This window comes from Cyprinus carpio, chromosome B18 (genome assembly GCF_018340385.1).
Source record: "Cyprinus carpio isolate SPL01 chromosome B18, ASM1834038v1, whole genome shotgun sequence".
In the NCBI taxonomy this organism is placed as follows: Eukaryota; Metazoa; Chordata; class Actinopteri; order Cypriniformes; family Cyprinidae; genus Cyprinus; species Cyprinus carpio.
The window spans coordinates 16108717-16133106 of NC_056614.1; the positions used below are offsets into that span (position 1 = coordinate 16108717).

The 24390-nt window shown below is 36.4% G+C and overlaps 1 protein-coding gene across 3 annotated transcripts in view; it reads right to left on the reverse strand.

Annotated features, from left to right (window-relative positions):
* The window catches only part of LOC109109428 (breast cancer anti-estrogen resistance protein 1-like), an 86758-nt gene that overhangs the window by 46532 nt on the left and 15836 nt on the right, over positions 1-24390 (reverse strand). For 2 of the 3 annotated variants that reach the window (XM_042744024.1, XM_042744023.1), the window contains exons 2-3: positions 8371-8415; positions 6922-7002 (exon numbers count right to left, since the gene is read on the reverse strand). The exons of the other annotated variant lie outside the window; for it this stretch is intronic. In XM_042744024.1, the coding sequence (XP_042599958.1) occupies positions 6922-7002; positions 8371-8415 (126 nt within the window). The remainder of the gene's footprint in view (positions 1-6921; positions 7003-8370; positions 8416-24390) is intronic. 3 annotated transcript variants of the gene reach the window in all.

Consider the following 24390-nt stretch of genomic DNA (forward strand, 5'->3'; position numbering starts at 1 on the left):
AATGAGAACATACCACTGACTTCTATATTTTTAAATAAAACAGACTAACACTATCCAAACTCTTACAATATAAATTTTATGATTGCTATTTTATTTATGAATCATTTTACCTTTGAGAAGATTCCCTAAAGACGTTTTTGTCAGATTTAGCTAATTTACAGTACTTCACTTAATCAGCTCACACTTACACACACTGATCCATGAATCTAGTGAGAACTGCACCTAGCGAGTGACTAACCTCTGAACCAACTATGAAAAAGAGAGACCCATCAAATATTCAAGACACAGACACTCAAACACACACCGTGAGACACCAAAGAACTTCGAACAATCCTACAAATCTCCTACAGACGGACACAGACGCAGCATTAGCCGGCCTCCCCTCCCCCTCTCAGTGGAATGCAGGAATGTGGGGCTAAACCTAGCAGAACGCCACGCTCTCCAACCATCACTTCCAGGAAGGGGACCGTTTTCCCATGGGCTGGGGTTGTCCAAGTAGCCATTCTGTTTGAACCCCACCTCATCCATATAACCCAAGTAAGCAAGGGTCTCCACAACAACAGCTTTAATTATGCTCCTCCCGCCAAACGATCTGTCTGGACAATTGTGAGGTAATACTCTTCTTCCCAGACATTAATGGTGTTATTACGCTCTCTTACAAATAGCTTCACTGTCTGAAAGGTTAATTACGAATTGCTGCAATTTCCCACTTCCAGAAATGTGCTTCCAACAATAAAAAGCGCAGTTGTAATCAGAAAGCGGCAGCTGTTTGAAGCTATCTGTGAGGAATGAGAAACGTTTGATATAAACTCAATTGCCTGATACACTGTTTCATTCGTTTATTTCTAGTCTACTGCGTTTCACTGCATATGTGTGTGTGTGTATGGCCTTGCGTAGCCAAGATTTTACTCTCTGCCCTTGAAAATGAACAAGTCAGTGTGAGAAACGGAGTCTCTGGGTCCCAGGTGTCTGGGTAAGGCAATAAGCGGAGGTCTTGGGGAAGTGTTGAGATAAGACCACCACAGCCAGAGCTGACAGGCCATCAGTAACTGCCATCTAATGTAATCTCATTGCCAGTCTCTCCACCGTCCGACTCCTGTCTAATTTCATCTGATTAGTCTTCATGCCACTCTTTACTGTCAAATATAGATTTTCAATGATACACTGCAGTGTACTAGGGAGATATGATGTTTGCCAAAAAGTAATTAAATAAAATGTGAGGCTTTTTATAGTACATTTATGTAAAATACGGTAAATATTGAAAATTCTCTATCACACAAAGAATGTCTTTTAAGTTTTAATAAATAAAGCTGTTGAGATACTTGTGATGGAGGCAATGGCTGCTGCACTTCCTGTTATCAGGGTTTATGGACTCCAGTTATTAACATTTACCAATATAACTACTAGAAAGAGCAGATTATTTTTTGCTATAAAATGACATTATTTCTAATTCATGTAATGAAGGGAATATGTTATGCTTGACAAAAGCATAAAACAAAAGTAAATTATGAATGCTTTGAACTTGACTCTGAAGACATAAATAATGTCACTTCATTTAAAATGACAGTTTATTTTTACTCTGAAAACATCAGAAAAATAATCTTTTTTTATTAAAACAAACATGTGTGTGTGTGTGTGTGTGTGTGTGTGTGTGTGTGTGTGTGTGTGTGTGTGTGTGTGTGTGTGTGTGTGTTAAGTGAAAAGTAAATAGTAAGATTTTAAAATGTTTTTGAAAGAAATTTACAAAGCTGATCAAAAATACAATAACGTGAAATATTATTACAGTTTAAAATGACTGTTCTCATTGAAATCTTTTTAAAATTAAAACTGTGTTTATTGTCACTTTGGAACAATTTAATGCATCCTTGCTGAATAAAATATAAATTTCTTTCAAAACAAATATTACTGACCCCAAACATTTGAACACTTCATCAAAATATTGTGGACAAAAATGGAAGTCCTTTCATGGAATGACGCTTGTTCAAATAAATCCTCAAAAGATGGCTTGACATGCTGAAACAACTGATGGCTGAGTGAAACCATGCAGCAAATAACTAATAATGAAAATAGCTTGACTTGAAGGGGGAGAGGTCAGAGTTCAATTATGAGGTCTGAAATGCAGTCTCTGGTTTCTTTCAACTCCAAGTTCTGCAGATCGCTTCCATTCCATACGCTGCCACATTCTCTCAACTCTTAGGCCCTGTTTACACTAGTGCGTTTTCATTTTTGAATAGCGTTTTAAAATAAAAACGATCCTCGTCTACACTGGCGTTTTTCACTGCGTTTCAGAAATGATCTCCGTCCATACTACACAACCCAAAACCGATGTCACATGACCATCCATGCAGGTACAACCATAGATATGTATAGGTAGATTCCCTATTATGCGTCTGTTTGGAGCGGTCGAGTGGGGAATCTACCTATACATATCTATGGGTACAACAATGAGCAGGATGTTATTGTTTAGACTATGTATTTTGAGTCTTATTGGAGCGGTCGAGTGGGGAATCTACCTATACATATCGCGCAGGGGTCGCGAGATGATTTCTATAAAAAAAGTGGAAAAAAATATATAGGCCCTATATATTTTTTGAAAAAAATATATAGGCCCTATATATTTTTGTTGCAATTAATTTTAACCTTTTCGCACGTACGATCCCCCCGTTGTGATCAGTCTAGGCTGGTCCCTGGAGTGTACGATCACACCGGTCAGTGCATGACGTGAAATTCAAATATGCTCTCGCGCGCGTTGGCTGGCGCTGAGCCAGTGACAGGCGCGCTCAGAGCTGTCATCAGAACTTTTCAGTGTTTTCCAACCACATAATGTTTATTTTAGGTTTCAGACATATAAGTACAAAAAAAACAATACATTTAGAGTTTGTAAAAAAATACACACTGATGTCAAAGGACGAGGCAATAATAATCCTTTCCATATTAGACACGTTTTATGCATATCAGATACACATTGTTTAAGTAAACTTTAAAGTTTACACTATTATTCTCCCAGTTCACCATCCACTTACTTTTATGTATTTCGGGAGAAGTGGATGAATTCACGTGTTGTAAATCCAACAGATCCGATTCTCTGAACTGCGTCTGCGGCACAGACTAAGATGCCGTCGCGCATACAGCTAACGCGATCGTTATAAAGGTGTTTAAACAACAAAACACTTCCACTTGCATATATTTGAAAATCGGAATATCAGCTATTTCATGCCATATCTAACAAATTTGTGAATATTTTGAATAAAAAAGGAACAATGACATAAAAGCAGATCATCATTCATTCAGTTCTGTTTGTTTCTGCGGTGTGTCACGTGACAAGCAATGACGCGTCACCATGGAAACCAATAAAGTGACACATCTAAATAACGATCGCCTTGAAAAACTCACGCTGGGGGGGTCAGCCAGAATATTTTAAACTTACGTGTGTAAAGGGTTAATTCAATACTTGTTAAATGGTGTTTGCAGAAAAGTCTGATACAAAAAAAAAAAAAAAAAAAAAAAAAAAAAATATATATATATATATATATATATATATATATATATATAATATATATATATATATATATATATATATATCCGTGATGTTGCAAAATATATATTCTGAAAAATAATAGGGGAGGGGGGGGGGGGGTCGCGGGGGCAGCAGCGCATTTATCATGGGGGTCGCGGGCTTTTAAAAGTTTGGGAACTCCTGCTATACATATCTATGGGTACAACAATGAGCAGGATGTTATATCCACGCCATCGTTTTCAAAAGTCTCTGTTTTGGTCCGTTTCCACTGAAATGCAATCCTGGAGTTTACAAACTAAAATGGGATCTATAGCGTTTTAAAAAGTCTCCGTTTTCAAGGAGCAGTGTAAATGACAGGCGTACCCATAGCAAAAGTTATGCGTTTTAAAACGAAAACGCACTAGTGTAAACGGGACCTCACATCCACAGCCTACATTATAGCTTTTGAGTGCCACACTGAGAAAAGCTACATTACTATCAAGTATTTATAGTCCACGTACACACTGCAAGTTTCAGGAGTGACAACCGCATTTAAATGCGGGATTGAGTCACGTAAATTACCGTTCCATGTGTGTACGGAACAGCAGTCACTCTCGCATTTGTAACCATAGCAACATTTTGGCATCTTGCGGGAGTGAAGAATTTAGCCGTTTGGTATGTGCCATTTTTTGGCTAAAGACTTTTTTTGTCATTCGATTCTAACTAAACTAGCGCTGATAGACGTGCTGCGTTTCGTTGGATTCTTTAGAGAGCACTGTCTTGCAGTGTTGCCATGTCCTCATATTTACAAGCATGTTTAGGTATGTTGTTTGGTCTAAGCTCATAAAGATGGTCACTTTATGGAGTTAATAAAGTGGTCTGTTGTGGATATGAGATATATGCTTTTTTTGTGTTATAAAATATATAAAATTTGGGTGTTTTAGTGTTTTTTGTGCTTGTCTTTGTTTAATGTGTTTTTTTTTTCTGTTTTTTTTCTGGCAACACTGACACTTTACTGCAGGGCTTGTGAGTGCAACTAGCCCTGTGTCAAAATGTGTTAAGTGTAAGATTTCTTTCACTGTTATTTTCTTGCATCTCACATACAGACGAAGACACATTTTTGAGTGCACGTTTAAATATGTCATTAACAACTAGTTGTTCAGTTCAGTTCCTTACACACTGTGTAGAATTTCTGTAAATGCGGTTGTCACTCCTCTATTTTAGTGAATTGTGTGTGTACAGAACGCGATTAAGGAGTAAAAGGTGAACTGACAACTGAATTTAGCTGCAATGTATACGTAACCATAGTCACATATATCACCCAAATAATTAACTCAATCCTTTAATTTCAGAAGTTTTGTGCACATCTCATTTGCTAAAATTAAGTCATTAGCCCCTAAGATCTCTAGTTACTGGTATCAGATTTATTGAAAAACTTATACTGGTAATATATCTGACAGCATCATCCAAAGCCACTTATAGAAATGGGCAACAACCAAAGTGTTCTGAACAATGGTAGCTCATAGATCGCCCATGTTGCAGACCTCCAACCTTTTTGTTATCAACCCTTACACCACACACCACCCCATAACGTACAGTAAGCAGACACTGATGAGGCTCCAGCAAGAACAGAGAGTCATGCATGAGAGCACTTAAAGATCATACCTGGATCTCAATTCTCAGAACATGAATCAGTGTCTCAGTGTCATTAAAACAGAGATTATGAAAGCGTTTCTTGCTTCAAACACCATCAGACAGCAGCATCATGTAATACATGGACAGTTATGACATTCCCACTGCAGTGCAGTGGCGCTTATAGAGTTCAGGCAGGTCAGATGAAATTATTAACTCCACTGACCTACAGATAAACATCACATTGATCTGTGTGAGAGACCGGGGAGCGGGGATTGGCCGTGTGGATGTCTCTTCATCACAGCATATAATCTAACACACCTCATTTAGCCCACTGGAGGACAGGGCAAATGCTCATGGAGACGGACAGATTTTCTGAGACACCGTGATGTCTGGGTCTCAAGGGTTGTGGTATTGTCGGTGGGTTAGGGCAGTGCCAGGGTCGGCTGTTCTCACCTCTCCTCCCAGGAACCACTGGGGACACATCCATTACACTGACTGAAGTACAGTGCAGTGTGGGGTCGCTGACCTCTCTGCACGCTGGTGAAATACAACACCCATTTATCAATGGGTCTGGAACGCAGCTGAGAAATTAGAGGGGGACAGTGGGTGACGGGGCAAAGCCAAATATCCCCCAAATACCAGGCATTTAACAACCCAGCAAGCAATTTTGCACAGGAGAAAGAAAACTGTTGGATGACAGAGTTCTCTCTTGTTCTCTGTTGATGACATCGCTGAGCAGTGGTCAAAGATCACAAAGAACTCTCAAGCATGTAAAAGGCAACACAGTGACAGCGTATTAGACACATCCATTCTAAAATGTTTCATAACCATTTCTGTCTTATGCATCCCAATAGCCCCATCAGTAAGCTCAAGTACCCCTTTATCATGACTTATTTTTAAACGATAATGATTATATATTTTTTTTAAATGATGTGTGTCATGCACACAAATGTACAAACTTTGCATTAATTGCACACATCTTATTTATCTATAGAGGAACTAAATATAATCAAGAAGATATTTGTATTTTTGTGAGTATATTTCATATAAGTTTACATATACAATATATTTCACAGATTTTATTAATATTAAAAATTAAACATTTAATTGAATAATAAAATGTAATAAAATTAGAAAAAAAATTTATATATACATTAAAAATAATAATTTAAATTGATTTGTACACAAGAATGTACATCTTAGGTACATTGTTGTAAATCACTCCAAAACGAGTGTGGGTATGTCGGTGTGTAGATATAATGGCCTTTAATGAGCAGATCAGTATCTGTGCTGCTCTGCGATGCTCTATGTGCCATTAACGCCTCTTAGAGATCATCTCTGAGACCCATCAATTCCTGATAGGCTCCTACTCTAATGCTGCCTGGAGAGCTGGAAATAAAGGCCTGACCAGCAGCTAATAGCTCATTACAGACCCACTGAGCTGGTGTTTAGATAAATAGAGAGGGGAAAACAAACATGTCATTTAGCTTGGTGCCAAAGCATGCATACGCACATAAACACACACTCTGCTCTCCAATTTAGTACAGTTATGCCTCCGTTTGACCTTGAGAGGTGCCTGTGCTTTAGTCTAAAAATATAAGAGGCCAAATAAACATATTTCGTACCGTTTTCACACCCTGTTCAGACATGAGATCAGGCTGTGATGAGCAGCGATCATGCAGACATGATTGCTGGGAGTGTTGTTAATGAGAGTTATTTGTGACATGCCAAAACTGTGCTTTCAGCATCCAGCAGGAGGCGCCACTGCTGCCTTGACGGTCACTCCTTACCAGCGTCTCTGTAGGAAGTAGGTGATGCTCTAGAAGAGTTCCAGATCCTGCAGATGAGGGGTTTAACGTTCTAGATGCTATCTATCAAAGAGCAGCGAGACATAGATAAATGACTGCACTGATCTGGAGAACAGGAGCATTATAATGGGCTGGTAAACATGACATTTAGTAGGTATACATGGTCACGCAAACTAATAATTCTTCATATTCATGCATCTCATTCCAAACATTGTGTTAAGCAAAAAAGGATAAGAAAATCTGAAAATAAAAACTTGCATACATGTCTTATGAGGGAACTGACCACAGTTTCATGAAACATTCTGCATAATGAAATCAAACACGAAAATTAGGGTAGCCTAACATATAGAACTACTGATTCATAGTCATTTAAAATCTTCAAATAAAAAAACAGTACATATTAATTAGCCTAAATTTTTTATGTAGAAATTATTTTTTTCTATATTGCCTGTTTAACGTCTCTTACAGCTGCATTTGTTTGATCAAAAATAAAGTAAAAACATTAATATGGTGAAGAATTATTTAAAATATTATTTATCATTTAAAAAAACTGATTTCTATTTTAATATATTTAAAATTTTATTTATTCCTTAATATTTTTGTGGAAACTGACATTTTGCATCATTGTAAATATATATTATAACTATATTATAAATATCAATTTAATCATTTAAGCATCTTCGCTGAATAATATAAGCATACGTTTCACTTAAAAAAGTTGAACGGTAGTGTACAAATATATTTGAGAGTGTGAGGAAATCCACTAATATTTGCTCTCTACTCTCAGATCATGAAAAAAGAGGCTAAATGAAGAAAATTATTTTGTTTCTAAACCTAAAGTTTATACATAGTATACTCAAGTCACGCAATTACTGTGTTTTCATTACTGATCATTGCTGTCACTTCTGGGTACTCATATCCATCTCATAATACACACACAAATGCACACACATATGTTACCAGCTGCAGACAGTGCATGAAAGCTTTATGGAGAATGAAGATCTGTTTAAGCAGTGAAGAATGCCCTGCTGATGGGATTCTAATTCCGGTTTCATTTAGAGAGGGAGTTTCCTCACAGCCAGGGCCTCGATTAGAGAGGTAACGGGCCGTAAACACAGAGAGAATGAAAACCAGAGAGAGAAAGGGATGGGAAATTAAGAGAAATCAGCTGGAAAAAAGAGTGTTCAGAAAGGAGAGAAGGATCAGAAGATGTCACTGGTGGTTAATTGTCAAGTATCTACGTACATCAATATAAAAACAGAACCGTCATGCTCCACACTCCAAGAGACTCCACTGCAAACAAAAACATACAGATCCACAGCAGCCATGTGCAACCAGCAGCTGTTAGATCCATCTTACGATCAGTCGTGCAATCAGTTATCATCTCTCTCTCTCTCTCTCTGACTATCCTGCACTCCATGCTGCACCTACCTCAACTGGAGCCCCCTGCAGACAGTCAAACATTTTACAGAACACCTGGAAGGGGAGGGGAGGAGATGAGACGTCTGCTCAAACAAACAACACATCAGCCTTAATATGACAGCGCTCTGTGCTTCAGGAAGCACGGCAATACAGAACAACAGACTTCATCAGGCTCAAGATAACCATGTAGTTTGGGGGTGTAGCTCACAATATCTAGGTATGAGAGGCTATGCTATGAGCTCACATTTTATGTACAATATAGCCTTAAGTGCCATGTTACTTCTAAACAGTTATTAAATAATTGAAATATTAAGTAAATTCATTTGTAACAATTGTAGTGCAATATAATGGCATAAAAGCATTTAGAATATGCTAAGTTTATCAGAATATTATTGAGCATTTAAACACCAAATGACTTCACAGGCATAGCTTTTGTACGAACTAGTTTCAGACAGACCTTTAAGGCACCGTCACATCTAATGATCTAGAATAAATTCAATGCTTCAGACATAATCAAACAAATATAGAACTATTTGACTGCATTGTTTAAAGTCAGCATGAAATAGAAATTCACCCTCATTCATCCATGCACACATGCATAAAATATATACATTTTCATTGTAATGCAATATAACGGCATATAAGCACCTGAAACTACACTGAAAAAAATTATTCATTGAATTTACAAAAAAAAATTAAGGTAAGTGGTTGCAATCAATTTATTTTAGCTACATTTAAATGTAAAAAAAAAATTTAACATCGATTTAAAATCGATTTAACTACTGACATTTTTTATTTATTTAAATGTAGCTAGATGAAATTGTTTGCAACCACTTACCTTAAAAAAAAATAGTATCGTTTTTTTCAGTGTATTCTTTTATGGAGTAAATGTCAAACGTTTTGAGGTAAGAACAGCACAAGTAAAGTAGTTTTGCCCATTTAAAAACACAAACATTGGATTCAGACGTGTCAGCTATTGGTATTTAACTATGTGTCCCTGGTCCACAAAGCCATAAATAAGCTTTCCATTGATGTATAGTTTGTTAGGATAGGACAACATTTGGCCAAGATACAGCTATTTGAAAATCTGGACTCTGAGGGTGCAAAAAAATCCAACTATTGAGAAAATTGTCTTAAAAGTTGTCCAAATAAAGTCCTAAGTAAGTTTTGATATATTTATGGTTGGAAATTTACAAAATATCTTCATGGAACATGATATTTACTTAATATCCTAATGATTTTTGGCATAAAAGAAAAATCAATAATTTTGACCCATACAGTGTATCGTTGGCTATTGCTACAAATATTACAGTGTTACACATATTACTCTACAATTTATATTTTAGCAAAACTGAATCTTCGCATCCAGGATTGAAACTATACATCTGAAAATACGTAATGAAGCACCCATTTACAGAATTATGGATATAAAAGGTTAATTGTACTAAACTAGTTCTAGTAAAGTAGATGAATGTATACGTGGCATGTGATGCTGTAAATCTTAGAAGGAAGTTTAAATCAAATCATCTGCTGTGAAGTAATAATGAAGATGCTTTTGTAAAACTGCATTCATATGCAAATACGTGTGTCCACGTACGCGTGCGAGTGTGCGCTCTGCCGGCTTCCCTGCTGCCGTGGCTCATTCCTGACCTGTTGGCTCACTGGAGACACGCTTCATTCAATGTAATAATTACTATCTGTTTCTACGATTCAACACTACACATTCCACACTTTTTTGTCTCATCTCTGGTATTACTTGGAATATACAGGTCTGCATAAAACATACACCCTATAGCGATATATAGTCATAGATGTAAGTATGCTGCTCAGGGTGTTTCCTGTGCTTTCCATGTTTTCATGCCTGCACCGAGTACTCGTCTCTGATTGGGGTCGCCGTGGAAACAGGGCGACGGTCCAATGCTGCTCCTGCCTGCACAGGTAAAACACGCGATGTGGCTTTGATAATTGAACCTGTTGTTGACACAGCTGCACATTCTTTCTCTCACTCTTTCTCTTTCCTCGATCACTCGAAACAGTGTAATCACAGACAGAGATCAAGTTCATTTTAAAAGTTTGTCAAATTACAGAATTATAAGTACACATTCACTGAAATCCAGATACACTGCCAAAACTTCCATCTGGATATGTTGTAAAGATTTTGGTTTTTGGTCAAAAGAGGCAAAAAAAAAAAAACAGGCCAAAATATTAACTGAAAACATCAACAGACACTGTTACTGCCAGAACTAATATGAGTAAAAGGGATAGTTCACTCAAAAATGAAAAATTCTGTCATTAATTACTCACACTCATGTCGTTTCGAACCCGTAAGACCTTTGTTCATCTTCGGGACATATTTTCAATTAAATCCGAGAGCTTTCTGACTCTGCATAGACAGCAACACAACTACCATATTCAAGCCCCAGAAAGGTAGGAAAGACTAGGAAAGACTGAAAGGTAGGAAAGACTAAAATATTCCTTGGAAAATCAGTGGTTCAACCTTAATTTTATAAAGCTATGAGAATACTTTTTCTGCACACAGAAAACAAAAATAATGACTTTATTCAACAATTTCTTCTCTTCCATGTCAGTCTTGGATGAGTGTTCAGGACAGTACTACAACACCTGTGTATTTCTTTCTTTGCTGCAGCGTATCTGGGTTCTATGTCAGAACGCCAGCTCCTGCATTAGCAGCACCACATGCATGAGTCTTGGTACTCTCGCGAGTGCTCGTCAAAGACTGACACGGAAGAGAAGAAATTGTTGAATAAGGTCATTATTTTTGTTTTCTTGTAACAATGTAATGATTCACTCAACTCACGATTCTATTGGTTTGTTTTTTTTTATTTGTTGGTTTGATTTAACTTTTTTTTTTTTTTTTTTTAAATGATTTTTATTTAAAATTATGAATTAAATGTGTCCTTTTATTATTGCTTGGACAAAATGCTGTACATTTCTTTGTGAAATTGAAATATGACATAATATACTAATATAGCACTTGTATATTATTGCTCTTTTGTTGGTTTTGATTGCTTCTATTGTCCTTATTTGTAAGTCGCTTTGGATAAAAGTTTCTGCTAAATGAAAAAATTTAAATAGAATGTAAATGTAAATAAAAAAATGAAATTGAAATTTTAGAACAGGCCCCAAATCAAATAAATAAGTAACACAAATAAAATAAATCTTTTCATTTAAACAAAATAAGGCTTTGTCTGTGCTCTTTCCATTTAAAATTTGAGGCAACCACTGCATTTTAATCATGATCCAAACAAAGATGCTGCATACATGCAACATGAGCAGTTTTTAATTTAAATTAGATTGTATAATTTAGAAATTTTGAAGCAAAAACAGAAAGGTTTGACTTTAGTTTTGTGAAACTATACATAAAAATATCTGCATGAAACAGCGGACGAGCTGAATGAGACAGATTCACTCTCTGCCAGCAGGTGGCGCTTAAAGCGTTTCCTTGGTTTCTGCTGTAAACGAAGCAGCGCTGCACTTATGAACTTTAACATGCATTATACAGAAGCAAGATGAAAAGAAAAAAATACCATCTAAACTTTTCTAAAGACAGTAAGTTCCCCTCAGACATGCATTCATATAAACTCCTACCCCTAAGTGAATCGCGGTTTGTTTAGCATCTCAACTGATTGCACAAAAAGTATTCTCGTAGCTGCATAAAATTACGGTTAAGCGGTTGGAGTATTTTTATGATGTCCTTACTACCTTTCTGGGCCTTGAACGTGGTAGTTGTGTTGCTGTCTATGCAGGGTCAGAAAGCTCTCAGATTTCATCCAAAAAATAAAAAAACTTAATTTGAGTTCCGAAGATGAACGAAGGTCATATGGGTTTGGAACGACGTAATTATTTAATGACAAAATTGTCATTTTTGGGTGAACTATAGTTCAAATATTTCTGTAAACTGTGATAAAATAAGACTTACACATATAAAAATGATGTGTACCTTGGGGAAGAAAAGTATAAAATTGTACATGCAGTTTCTGTGCTGAAGAAAGCCTACAATGAACAGGTGCCATTTGAGCTTTTATCCTGAGGCGTATGACCATAAAAGCCCAGATGATGATGGCCACTGTAGAGAAGAACTGGTGTTCTGCACTTATTGAATCTGCAACATTTTACATCTACTTCCCCCTGCACTGCCAGAGGCCTACACGCTCAAGAGTCCAACATGTCCAACATCAAAAGCACACATACACACACAAATACCACACTGAGCCTGTACAGCTGGTGATGTCATCAGCCTTAGGCCACGCATCATCAGCGCCAAGTCAGGCTCCATCCAGCGACGAGAGAGAACCCCGTCACTAGAGACCATGAGAGGGAAAAGACAAGATAGGACTGAGGAAAGGATAAAGACCTTGGGAGAAGACAGACAGATAATGGCTTGAGGACAAATTAGAGTGACATTTTACAATCTGTCGTATCATATGTATAATCTAACCAGCAGAACAGTTGTGTCCCACTTCTGATAAATGGAAGTTAGATCACACATGATAGCCTGAGAATGAGGAATGATAAAAAATACAAGACATTAAAAGTAACATATGGCATTCCAGTGAAGTAATCATTTACCTAAGAAAAATGTAAAAGAATGGCACTTGGATGTTAAAACCAACAATATCTCCTAAATGTATTATCTATCTATCTATCTATCTATCTATCTATCTATCTATCTGTCTATCTATCTATCTATCTATCTATCTGTCTATCTGTCTATCTGTCTATCTGTCTGTGTCTATTGATGTATAAAATTATATCAAATATAGTTTCTGAATAAATGCTGCTCTTTTGAATTTTCTATTAGTCTCCCGAAAAATGTATCACACATTTATATTTTTTTTTTCTTAAGCACTAAATCAGCATATTAGAATGATTTCTGAATTACTGTATTTTTAATTAAATAAATGCAGCCTTGGTGAGCATGAGATACTTCTTTCAAATGCATTTAAAAAATCTTACCAACCCTAACAATAGTGTATATTTCATATATTATGACATTATATTGTAATGAATACATGTACTGTATATGAAAAGATGTGCCCATACATGCTAAAACATCTAGTACATCATAAAAATCTAGATCCCTTTCAGCTTGACTAGTTGTTCAGATAATTCCATGACTTCCACAATGATTTTGAAAATATGTAGTTTAATACATCCATACATTTTACACAAAATTTTACTAGCATTGCCATTTAGTTTCTTTAAACCACATCTTTGATGTTGAAATGTTTCAACTAAAGGAAATGGAAGTTGGAAAATGTATGTGTCAATATTCCACATCCAAATTTGACTGGAACACATAACTGCTATATTCTGTAAAAATTCCTGCACATACACCCCACATTGACACTGGCCTAAGGGTCAGGCTGTGTTTCTATGGTTACGAGCCCCAGAGGACAGTGCAGGAGTAGAGCAGAGTAGCAGTGAAGGGAGTGGAGACAGATCGGACCAGTTCTTCTGATAAGAGACTCAGAGCAGCTCGTTCCACATTCTCCTACTACCATCCATCAGCTCGGGTCACACAACACTGATCCTGCATGCGTCCTCACCTCTGACCCTGCTCATCACTCACGCTAACACAGCGTTTATCTGTGCCACACACACAGGCAGATCTGAAACACTGCTCTCCTGAAACACATTCACCCGGACGCCTCTTACCAAGCTTTTCATTTGCAGATGATAATGCTTTAATGTACTTTATCAGGCTGCAGAGCTGATGGAAGGGGCCCCAGAGAGGAATGCTGTTCTTTGTGGGGGAATAAATGGCTGATCACACTGCCAAAATCAGGTTGGTAAACATGTCTACTCAGCAGCACATGCTGCCCCTCCCCACACTATACTGTACATTTCAGCCCAATCCAATTAACATCCACAAGAAGAAAGGGGGGAAAAGATTGAGGAAATGGAGTAAGAAGGTGGAGGGATGGCAGACATAGACTGATGATTCATAAGAGGGCAAACTGAGAAATAGGTGTGGGTGGTATATTAAAAATACACTATTGTTTCAAAAAAATAAAGTCTCTTATGCTCACAAAAGCTGATTTTAACAAAATAGTGCAAAAGGAGTAATATTGCAAAATATTATTACAATTTACACCAACCACATAATTATAAATAAATATATTTTAAAATATAATTTGTTTCTATGATGGCAAAGCTGAATTTTCGCAGTGAGTCTTTAGTGTCACATGATCATTCAGAATCATTCTATTATGATGATTAGATGCTTAAGAAACATTTCATATTATGATCAATGCTGTAAACAGCTTTGCTGCTTAATATTTCTGTGGAAACTGATACTTTTTGTAGGATTCTTTGATAAATTTATAAAATTTGACCAATTTTTTTTTTCTTTCAATTAATATAGATAGTATAGAATAAAACAGTAGTATACAATTTATACAGCATGATATTTTATATAATATTAATCAATTATGTCAAAATATCAATCATTTCAATTATTAGCTTACATTTAAAAATATTATATTAAACGTAAAAATATTATGTAAAGATATTATGTAAAAATATTAATATAACCCACAATTTATGTTAAAAAAACTATATTGATTAAATAAGTTATATTTTATTATTTTACGTCCTGCATTACATGTTTTAAATCTAACTGGCAACATTCTCTGTTAAGTCCAAGTGATTGAATTGATTAAAAAAGTATTAATGCATTTTCAAGGCAAATAAATAAAAATATTGAGATATATACTACATCATTAAAAGTGTGAAAACGTCAATGTTATTTTGATGGCCCAGCCCTCCAAAAAGACCATTATGCAGTGGTTTCCATACAGTTGATGGGATTTCTGCTGGATTATGAAATTCTGATGTCTTATCAATAACACAGAGGTCAGAAATCTATTGTGGCACTTCCTGTGAGCCTGTGGCTGTGGGGCAGTGAGTTCTTCTGAGTGGATCTGGGGAATAGAGAACAGCACCATGAGCCAGTGTATCTGTGTGTTGTCAGATGTGCTGCCTATACACACACACACACACACACACACACACACACAGATTGAGAGAGATAGAGAGAGAGTCTTCTCTCCAGGACATGAAGACTGACAGCTCAGACACTGTCCAGCTATTTGTTCCACTAACTCACAGACAAGCTCTCCCAGCAGGCAAAAGCAGCTTGAATAACAATACATTTGACTATAAGATCCACACAAACTCACAAAAACACATGTAGACAGAGGAAATGACAAAATACACATACATGAAGACAAATATACCAATAGTACTTTCACATATAAATGTTTCTTCAATTATGAAACTGACATTTTTGAAAACATTATTTAATTCTAATTAGGAAACATAAAGCACTGTCAATGAATTTAGCCTCATCAAGATAAAAAAAAACTGTTATTCTACTCTAAAAACATATGTAATTTTAAAGCACAGTGCACCAAGACACAAGCAGACATCCACACATGTTTGTCTGTGGTGCACACACACACACACACACACACACACACACACACACACACATCAGCTGGAATGAGCGTCACTATGAATGTTGGGAACAGTGAAAAAATGAGAAGAGAAGGAACAGTGTTTCCTCTGAGAAAAGACAAGCTTTTTATACCCTCTCGGAAGTGGAGTAGGCTAATTAGAAAAGCAGGCCTACTTAAATCATATTAATAACAGCCATGCTACCTCACTCAGAGAACAAGCGAGAATGTGTGATATCCACATCCTAACCCTTCAAACACCCCAGCTCAGAATAATATACAGAGTCTCCTACTAATGCTTTAATCGAGGATGATCAGGAGATATACAGGAGGATTAACAGCATTTGCTAAGACAAGCATTACCATTATTCTTGCTCATGCTAACCCTCGGAATTAAACTTCATGGCATAAATCATCCCACACAATTTGTGCTAGACATTACCTTAAATTGCATGACATGTTGCGGAGATGTATGCAATTATTTTTCCAAGCGATCAGACTTACAGTACAGTGCTTATCTAGCACACATAAAAAATGGAACTTGGACTTACAATGAAACAAGGAACAACACAAGATTCGGAGATGGGTGCTTTTTACTTGGGCTAGTAAGCAAGGTCTAATCAGTGTCCTATAGTATAAACCATTAAGAATATCCTAGAAACCACAAATCAGCTCACTGGAAGCCATTCATAATACCTACCTAAATACTACCAATGACACTGAAATACTGTAAAAATCTAGTTTTAAATCCTACTGAAAAATCCTTCATGGGCCACAACATACTGGCTTAGTCAATCACAAGATGGCCAGCTCAAAGTTCAAATATATTCATTACTACAAGTATTTTATCATGTTGCCTGCATGCACACAGAGGGGTCAGACTTCTATGTTTTCTTAAAAGGACAGTTCACTCAAAAATTTAAATATTGCCATCATCATTCAAAACCTACAAGACTTTTTTTCCTGTGGAACACAAAAGAGGATTGAAAAATGTCTATACAATGAAAGCCAATTGGGTCGAATGTTGTTTCAATCTGACACCTTAGCTACATTTACATGCAATGATATTTGAGTGTTTATATTTAGATTGATGGTTTAATTGGCAAATCCTTCATGTAAACACCTCAATCGATCCAATAGAGCTTATCTGAATGAAATTTCATTTGGGCTGAAAGGATTGGTCTAGACATTAAATCCGATTAACAGGAAATAATTTAGCATGTAAATGCTTGAATCTAACTATTTTCTCAGTCAGATTCAAAAATACCTTGCACACGTGCAGTGTTGTTTATGTTTTATGCCAAACGAACCTGTGTGTTTATTTACGTCTCATGTCTCACAACCTAGTCAGTGGATGAGACTGAATATTTACTAAATATTTGCTAAACTCTTTAAGATGAATGTCAGCTTTCTTTTAGATATGTCAGCAAGGCAATAATGACAAATCAAGTGAAGCGTTAGTCCTGGCAGGTCACGGGAGTCGAGCTCGCATGAGCTGACTCTCAGCTGATCCACGTCTACCTGTAGGAAAACAACACCTATCACAGAATTGCTGTATAAGCTCCATTTAGTATTATTCAGCAGCTTTATCACTTACTCAGGAGTAAATTACCCTCCTCCATCCCCAGCTCCTCCTTTCATCACAATCAGGACTTGGCTTTCTGATATTCCTCATTTTCCTGAATCAGACTCCTTTTATCTTGAATAATGTTGTTACATTAAAGTGTCATTAAGAACATTACTGATATCTGCTACATTATGTTCTGTTCTGTTTACCCTAATGGAGTTATTGCTGCTCTCCCTGCTCATTCATGACAGTCTGCATTGATGGGCTGGGAGTTTTTGTTCAGAACTGAGCCATACCGGCAATCCAAACTGTATGCTAATTGTCAGTCATATTTGACGATAATGGTCCTGACAGAATTATATTCACGGTAGCTCTGGAGACATTATCACTGGCTTACTCTTTTCTGAACGTGGTGACTGGACACTCTGCATGTGCTGAAGTTTTGTTCTGAAAACATGTTAAGCGCAAGTAAACAAAGATGTGAGTAATACTGAAACATTTAGGATTCATTTAAACACAATTTTAAGAACCTGAAACTGAATTGGATTTTGATTTTCAGTGATGAAAATTAGTGCATCATCAAATATTCTTTTGTGTTCCACAGAAAGAAATGAATAATATTTTGGAACAGCATGAACATTACAGAATGATAGCAGAATGTTTTTTGGGTGAACTATCCCTTTAACTAAATGAAGCAGTGTGTGTATTTTTGGAGTGATGACATCACTTATGGAATTGTGGTAAGACTGATTTAGACTGTTAAAATGAGTGCCAATCATCTCTCACACAGCTGATGGAGAGCAGCGTGTGTTTGAGATACAAAGTGAGTGAGAGCGAGGGAAGGGGGTGGGTTATTCCTGAGAGTGTGAGACCAGCGGCAATTTGAAGGTCACCTCCAGTCAGCTTAAAGAGAGACCAACCCTCCATCCATCACTTCAAATGGCTATGGACACTTCACTGATGCATGAGAGAGAGAGGGATGCACTCAAACAGACATATTAAAATCTTTCCCATGATCCCAAACACAAACCTAGACAAGAAGTTCAGAAGTTTCTTCATGCCTTTTATTATGCAGCCAAGTGCTTGTATCCTTGTTTCAATCAGCTCTTGGACATAAAGCAAATGGTTGGAAACGGCTCCCATCACATGCTAGCAGCAGCTTATTGCGTGCAAATCCCTTCCTCAACATGCCAAACACTTTCCGAATGTAATACCTGTAACATGACAAATCCGTGCTTGCACAACTTCCGAGTCAGCGACTATGGAAATAGAAACTGAGACTCGAGGGACACGATTTCATTAGAATTCCACTCACCTACGAAAGTACCCCATCCAGAATCCTATAGGCCAATCACGTCACGCTGCAAGGCTCAACTCCACACTCCCCGTGAGTGATTACAAGCATCATTTACACACAATGACTTATCACCTAATCTTGAGAATTTTATGCGTGTATTTCATTTATCTGCTTTAATCTGAGATAATTTGACTTGCAGATGGAGCCAAACACACAAGGACACACAAATGCCTTTTGGGGCAAAATTTTTGGGGGTGGTTGCCACTGAATATCTTACATTTATTGATCTAATTGTTTAGGGCCCTATGATTTACACGATAAGGAAAACTCAGACAGAATCACGGAATCCAGTCATAAAAATGGAATTTACTGTATAATGCAAAGTGTCACAAAATTTTGCAAATTTTGGATGGATATATTAAAAGTAGGTCAGTGCACTTAAATCAAAATGTGATATAGACTAGTGCCTGTGAATATTGAACTGCAAAAATACCACTTAAATATGAATCCTGCATGTTCTGCATGTCTCTGTGTAAATGAATGGCGCAGATGCGCGGGTTTGTTTACTAAACGTCTTCACAACAATCTGTCAAAATAAAAGTTCAGTTTAACTTGAAGAAACTGTGAAAGAAATATTACTTAATATAATGACTGTACTACTACTAATAAAATTATTATTAAACATTATTTTTAAGGAATATTTACCAGAAATATTATTTGCCAGAATTTATTTAGCAGAAACATGTTAATACACAACACAGTATTTCTGTAAAAAAATATATAAAATAAAATGATAATAAATTATTTGTATATAGAATCAATTAATTAGAGATGTTTTTAATTAGAGATGTCATCCGTGATGTATTTCGTTTTTTTGTGATGATTTTGATTTGTCAACACAAACAATACTAGAATATGTAGTTTTTCACATTCCTAAAATATGTGCAAACATATTTATGAAAGCATACCTGTTCCAGACGTAAATAAACAACACTTTATCTGTGTTTTTGCCAATGAGAGATGTCTGTGAGTACTGTATGTCTCCATGGCAGGATTTCCTGACCTGTGCTCCCTTGACAGGCTTCATGTTCCTGCCAATCTCACACATACATAAACAGGTTCCCATTCATACTGTCTGACCACCAACCCTACTGACACAATCAGACTAGAGAAGAACACAAACTAGAGCATGGACAACAGACAGAAGGATTTAAAACACAAGAAGAAAGCATAACCTCAGGAATGCACCCCCTACGGCAATGTTTTCTTTGATAGTCTGCCTGTCCTGACCTGTTGGCTAGCAGTGAGCGTCAGTCCTTACTGCTCAGCACACACTCACTATGTATCACTATATAACACATATTTAGTCAATGCTGTTCTTGCTGTTTATTGTCCTTAAGGCCCAAAACATGCTCAAATACATAAATACAAATGCATCAGTTCATGCAAAACATAAACTGCCTTCTTTTAAATTCAACAGCAAAGAAATTTTAACAATGCACAATATATTGGTTCCATATTGGTTAACGTTATATTAACCATTATTTTTTTTGTGCATACAATTCTGATTACTTTTGCCATCATTACTAATAAATAAATATGCACACATAATTTCGATATGTAAACCAATGATTGTATATGATTGTGTATGTAGGAAACAAATATGTTTTTTGCTCAGATTTGAGTAGTACACCCCAAAGAAGACCACTCATTTCCTAAAAAGACAACTTGATTTTGCTGATTTTGTGATGGACAGATGAGGACACATAAGTGGACAAGAGAAAAGAGAGAGAGAGAGAGACCAGTTTGACCACTACATATTTACAGTACAGTGTTGTTATTGTTATCTAAATTTACAACTATTAAAAATTATGTTATTTGAAATAAAATAATTAAATTCCATTAAATTAAATTATAAAAAAATCACTAAAATTAAAATGAAAACTGAAAATATAAAAAGCTGATTCAAACTACTAATAGATACTAAAATGTAAAATGTTCCAAAATGCATTTGGACATATGAAATGTCTGAATATCACCGTGTTAGTTAACAAAACATCAAAATTTAGCAAATGCAAACATGATGCTAAATTATCTTTTAAATAAATGCTATTTGATTTCATATTTTATTATATTATGCAAATACAATGAACATTTAAACTGTGACTCAAAACAATACTTTTTGAGGCCACTTTGTGTACAGAGTGAGCACACGCATAGAAATCCAGGTATATAGCACTATTTAATCACAAATCTACATTATATACAGAAATTCTCCACTGTCAGCAAAATGCCAGGTCAGACCTATCAGCCCTGCTTTTTTCCCAAGTCCACTCAAAGAGAAATAATGTCTGGATCAGATGAAACCCAATCAAAGCTCTTTCACACATGCAGCTATCTCAGTCTCATTGCTGTCAGGATGGGATGGAAGAAAGAAGTCTTCAAACTATCTGGCCACATGGAAATGTCACCATCAATCCCGGTCCTTCCACTTGATGTGTCTGTATGTATTAATGCAGACAATTTTTTCATTTGGCTTTGAGGCTTGAGAGTGGGTGGAGCATGGAAAACATGTCATGGCACACAAGACAACTTCTCAACAAAATGACCTACATTTGGATAATGGATTTAGAGAGTTGAGTGAGGCCATTGTGAAAAGTGCATGCACAAACACAAGCACACAACTTCCCCATCTGTAGGAATCTCTGCCTCCTGAAGTTTCTCCATTAGGGAGGCATACGTCCGCTCTAATGGATTGCTACCAGAGGCAACAGAACACATCCCTTCGGTCTGACAATGATGGGTTTTCAAGACTCAGGGAGCTGGAGAATGGAGTGAGCCAACACTCAGAAACAACTGTTCATCATAACTTTGAAAATAAAAACAGCTCTGATTCATGAGCACAGACCACTGAAGCATTTCATGCTAAGTGAATATGCATACTTGCAAACCAAAAATATTGACAAGGCAAGTCTGATTACTAAAACAGGCATCATACATCACCTATAGGCTATCTGATATAATCGAGTTTGGAGTTAATGAATGATAAAAAGAATATTCGGGATTAAATAATTTTATGCTTTTCGACAGAATATTTCCTGGATCACCACAAAAAATTATTTTGACATAACTAACACACTTTTCTTGTAAGTAACACACTTACAATGGAAGTCTATGGGGCAAGTATTTCAAAAAGTATTTTAAAAATAAATCTAAAACTTGTTTTTTGTTGTTTTTGTTGTAACAAATGTAACATAAATTACTCTGTAAAAATGTATATGATTTAATATGTTCAATTGTCTATACTGTTCTATTTAAAAGGTGAAACAACCTTTCTAGCCATATAAACGTCTGGTTCTGCATTCAACAGTGATGCACCAAAATTTCGCAAAAACTGAAAAAAGAAAAAAAAACAAAGGTTCTCAGTTTTGACTGTAGTTGTGCAATATCAAGAGGTAGCTCATTGGCAACTTTACAAAAAAATTGTTTGATTTATCACATCATTCATCACATCATTTATCACCACAATTCCTGTGAATATAGTTTATGTAAACCATATTTTGTGGATGGTTACGGCACATCTAACATGAAAAAGTAACCAGGTTTATAGGCTTCAAACAGCCATGACAAGAACCGTATATAATAGACAGTTAATAGACATGTGGATTCAAAAAATAAAAAATGTGGATTCAAGGGTAGTAAATGATTATTTTATGGCTATTCTCTTAAAACGGCACAATAATGTTTATTCCAGTGCTCAAACTTTAATTGTCCCACAGATTTTCCACTGTATGTGTGTAACTGAAAATATGATTATTGGTTGCTTTTAAGTGTTTTCAGACTTTGAATTAGGCATTGCACATTAGGTGGCCTCTCCTTCTCTCTCTGCATTTGTTTATCTAGCTGTTCTGTAGTCAACGGGGCACTGCCTACTCTTCTCCCTGTATCCATTAGTGAGCATGTGATTAGCATTCCAGCAAAATTCCCTTAACGAGCCTTGGTCTGAGCACACAAACAAGCGCAGAACAAAACACCACATACACACACATACATTTGACATATGCACACAAACTGTATCTCAGATACACACAAGTTCAGTCTATTCAGCAGCCAGTCAGGACAAAGGAATGGTCCATTTCCTGACCCATAACACAGAGTTGAGTGAGCATGCCCAGTGCAGGACCACTGAGAGAAGGCGAGATTATGATGATGATAAGAAAACTCACATCAGCCCCTAACACTCCTCCAGTCTGACCAGCACAAGAGTAAATCACAATGTTTAAAGGCATTATTAACCTCTAAGGAGATGGGTTTTAGGTAGTAATGAAACTTAATTTGAAACAACAATTGCGTTGCCTCTTCCTGCTTACTGTAGGCAGCAGTCTTCTAAGGCAGCATCCAAACCATCACAGAAGCTCATACTGTAAGTGACTCTGCATAGGCAAATCTGTTAATGGTAAAGCATGTGCATCACACAAATAGTGCTTTTCAAAGTGCAATGATGAAGACCCAGGTGTTGCCATCTCCCCATAAGAAAATGTCTTGTTTGTCTTAACTATGAATATACTTGAGGTTGCTAAACTTACAATGTGACGCTATTATACAGTATAGTGCTGTGTAAAACTCCTAAGGATATTTATTAGATGCTTCACAGCAACATTTGTTTAAAGACAGTTATTTATATATTTTGTTTTGGTGTGCTTGTAGGATATATCAATGTTAGATTTCTAAACATTCCATTTGCAAAGCTGCAAAAGCTCTCACCATCATCAGGAATTTTGTATGGAGGTTGTTCCAAGCTTCGAGAATTTGCCACAGTTCTTTTATGGATTTAGGCTGTCTCAACTGCTTTAGTCTCTTCATGTAATCCCAGACTGACTCAGTCATGGTGACATCAGATCTCTGTGTGGACTTTACCATCTGTTGAAGGACTCTTTGTTTATATAAAATCCCCACTGGATTATTACAATATTTGCAAAAGGAGTGTTTGGAAACTCATACTTGATATCTAAGTAGCAGCAAAACAACATAAACAAAGAAAAAGATATAAATAACCATCTAACAAAGACTTTTGCACAGTCCTATATTATGCAGTGTTCAAATTGAGGTGGGACTGGGGGGTCCCGGACCTCCCATAAACATTAAGCGACCCCCCATAACATCCAAAAAATATACTTGGGGGGTCCGCTGGTTTTTCAATAAAACTTTAATACTTCAAATGAAGTTTTTACAGCGTTGCTCATTATAACCAGTCGCACACGACTCTGTTGAGCTTAGGAATGCAGTAACCAATCAGAGGCGTTCAGATGAGTCATCGCAGAAACCGCAGAGGTTTTTTTTTTCAGACTGAAACTAGCGAATTCCCTCATCGTAAGCAACAAAGTGAAGTTGTACGTACTATGTAAGTTAGAGATTCATTTATCATACCGAGCATGGACAGCTTAATTGGTTATATAAGAAGTTATGAGTGCTTAAACACTAGCTCGAGTGAATGCTCATTTAGCGTGTGTTCTTTCACTGCATTTATATCATTTTATATAGTTGATCAATATCACACGAAGAAATTTTATACAACAGTTCAATAAACAAGAAGTTAATATTGAGAGACTTGTGTTTTAGACACCATATTGCCTATTTTTCGCTCTATTTCGCCAACAAATGGTTCCAAACAAAGCCACAGCTTG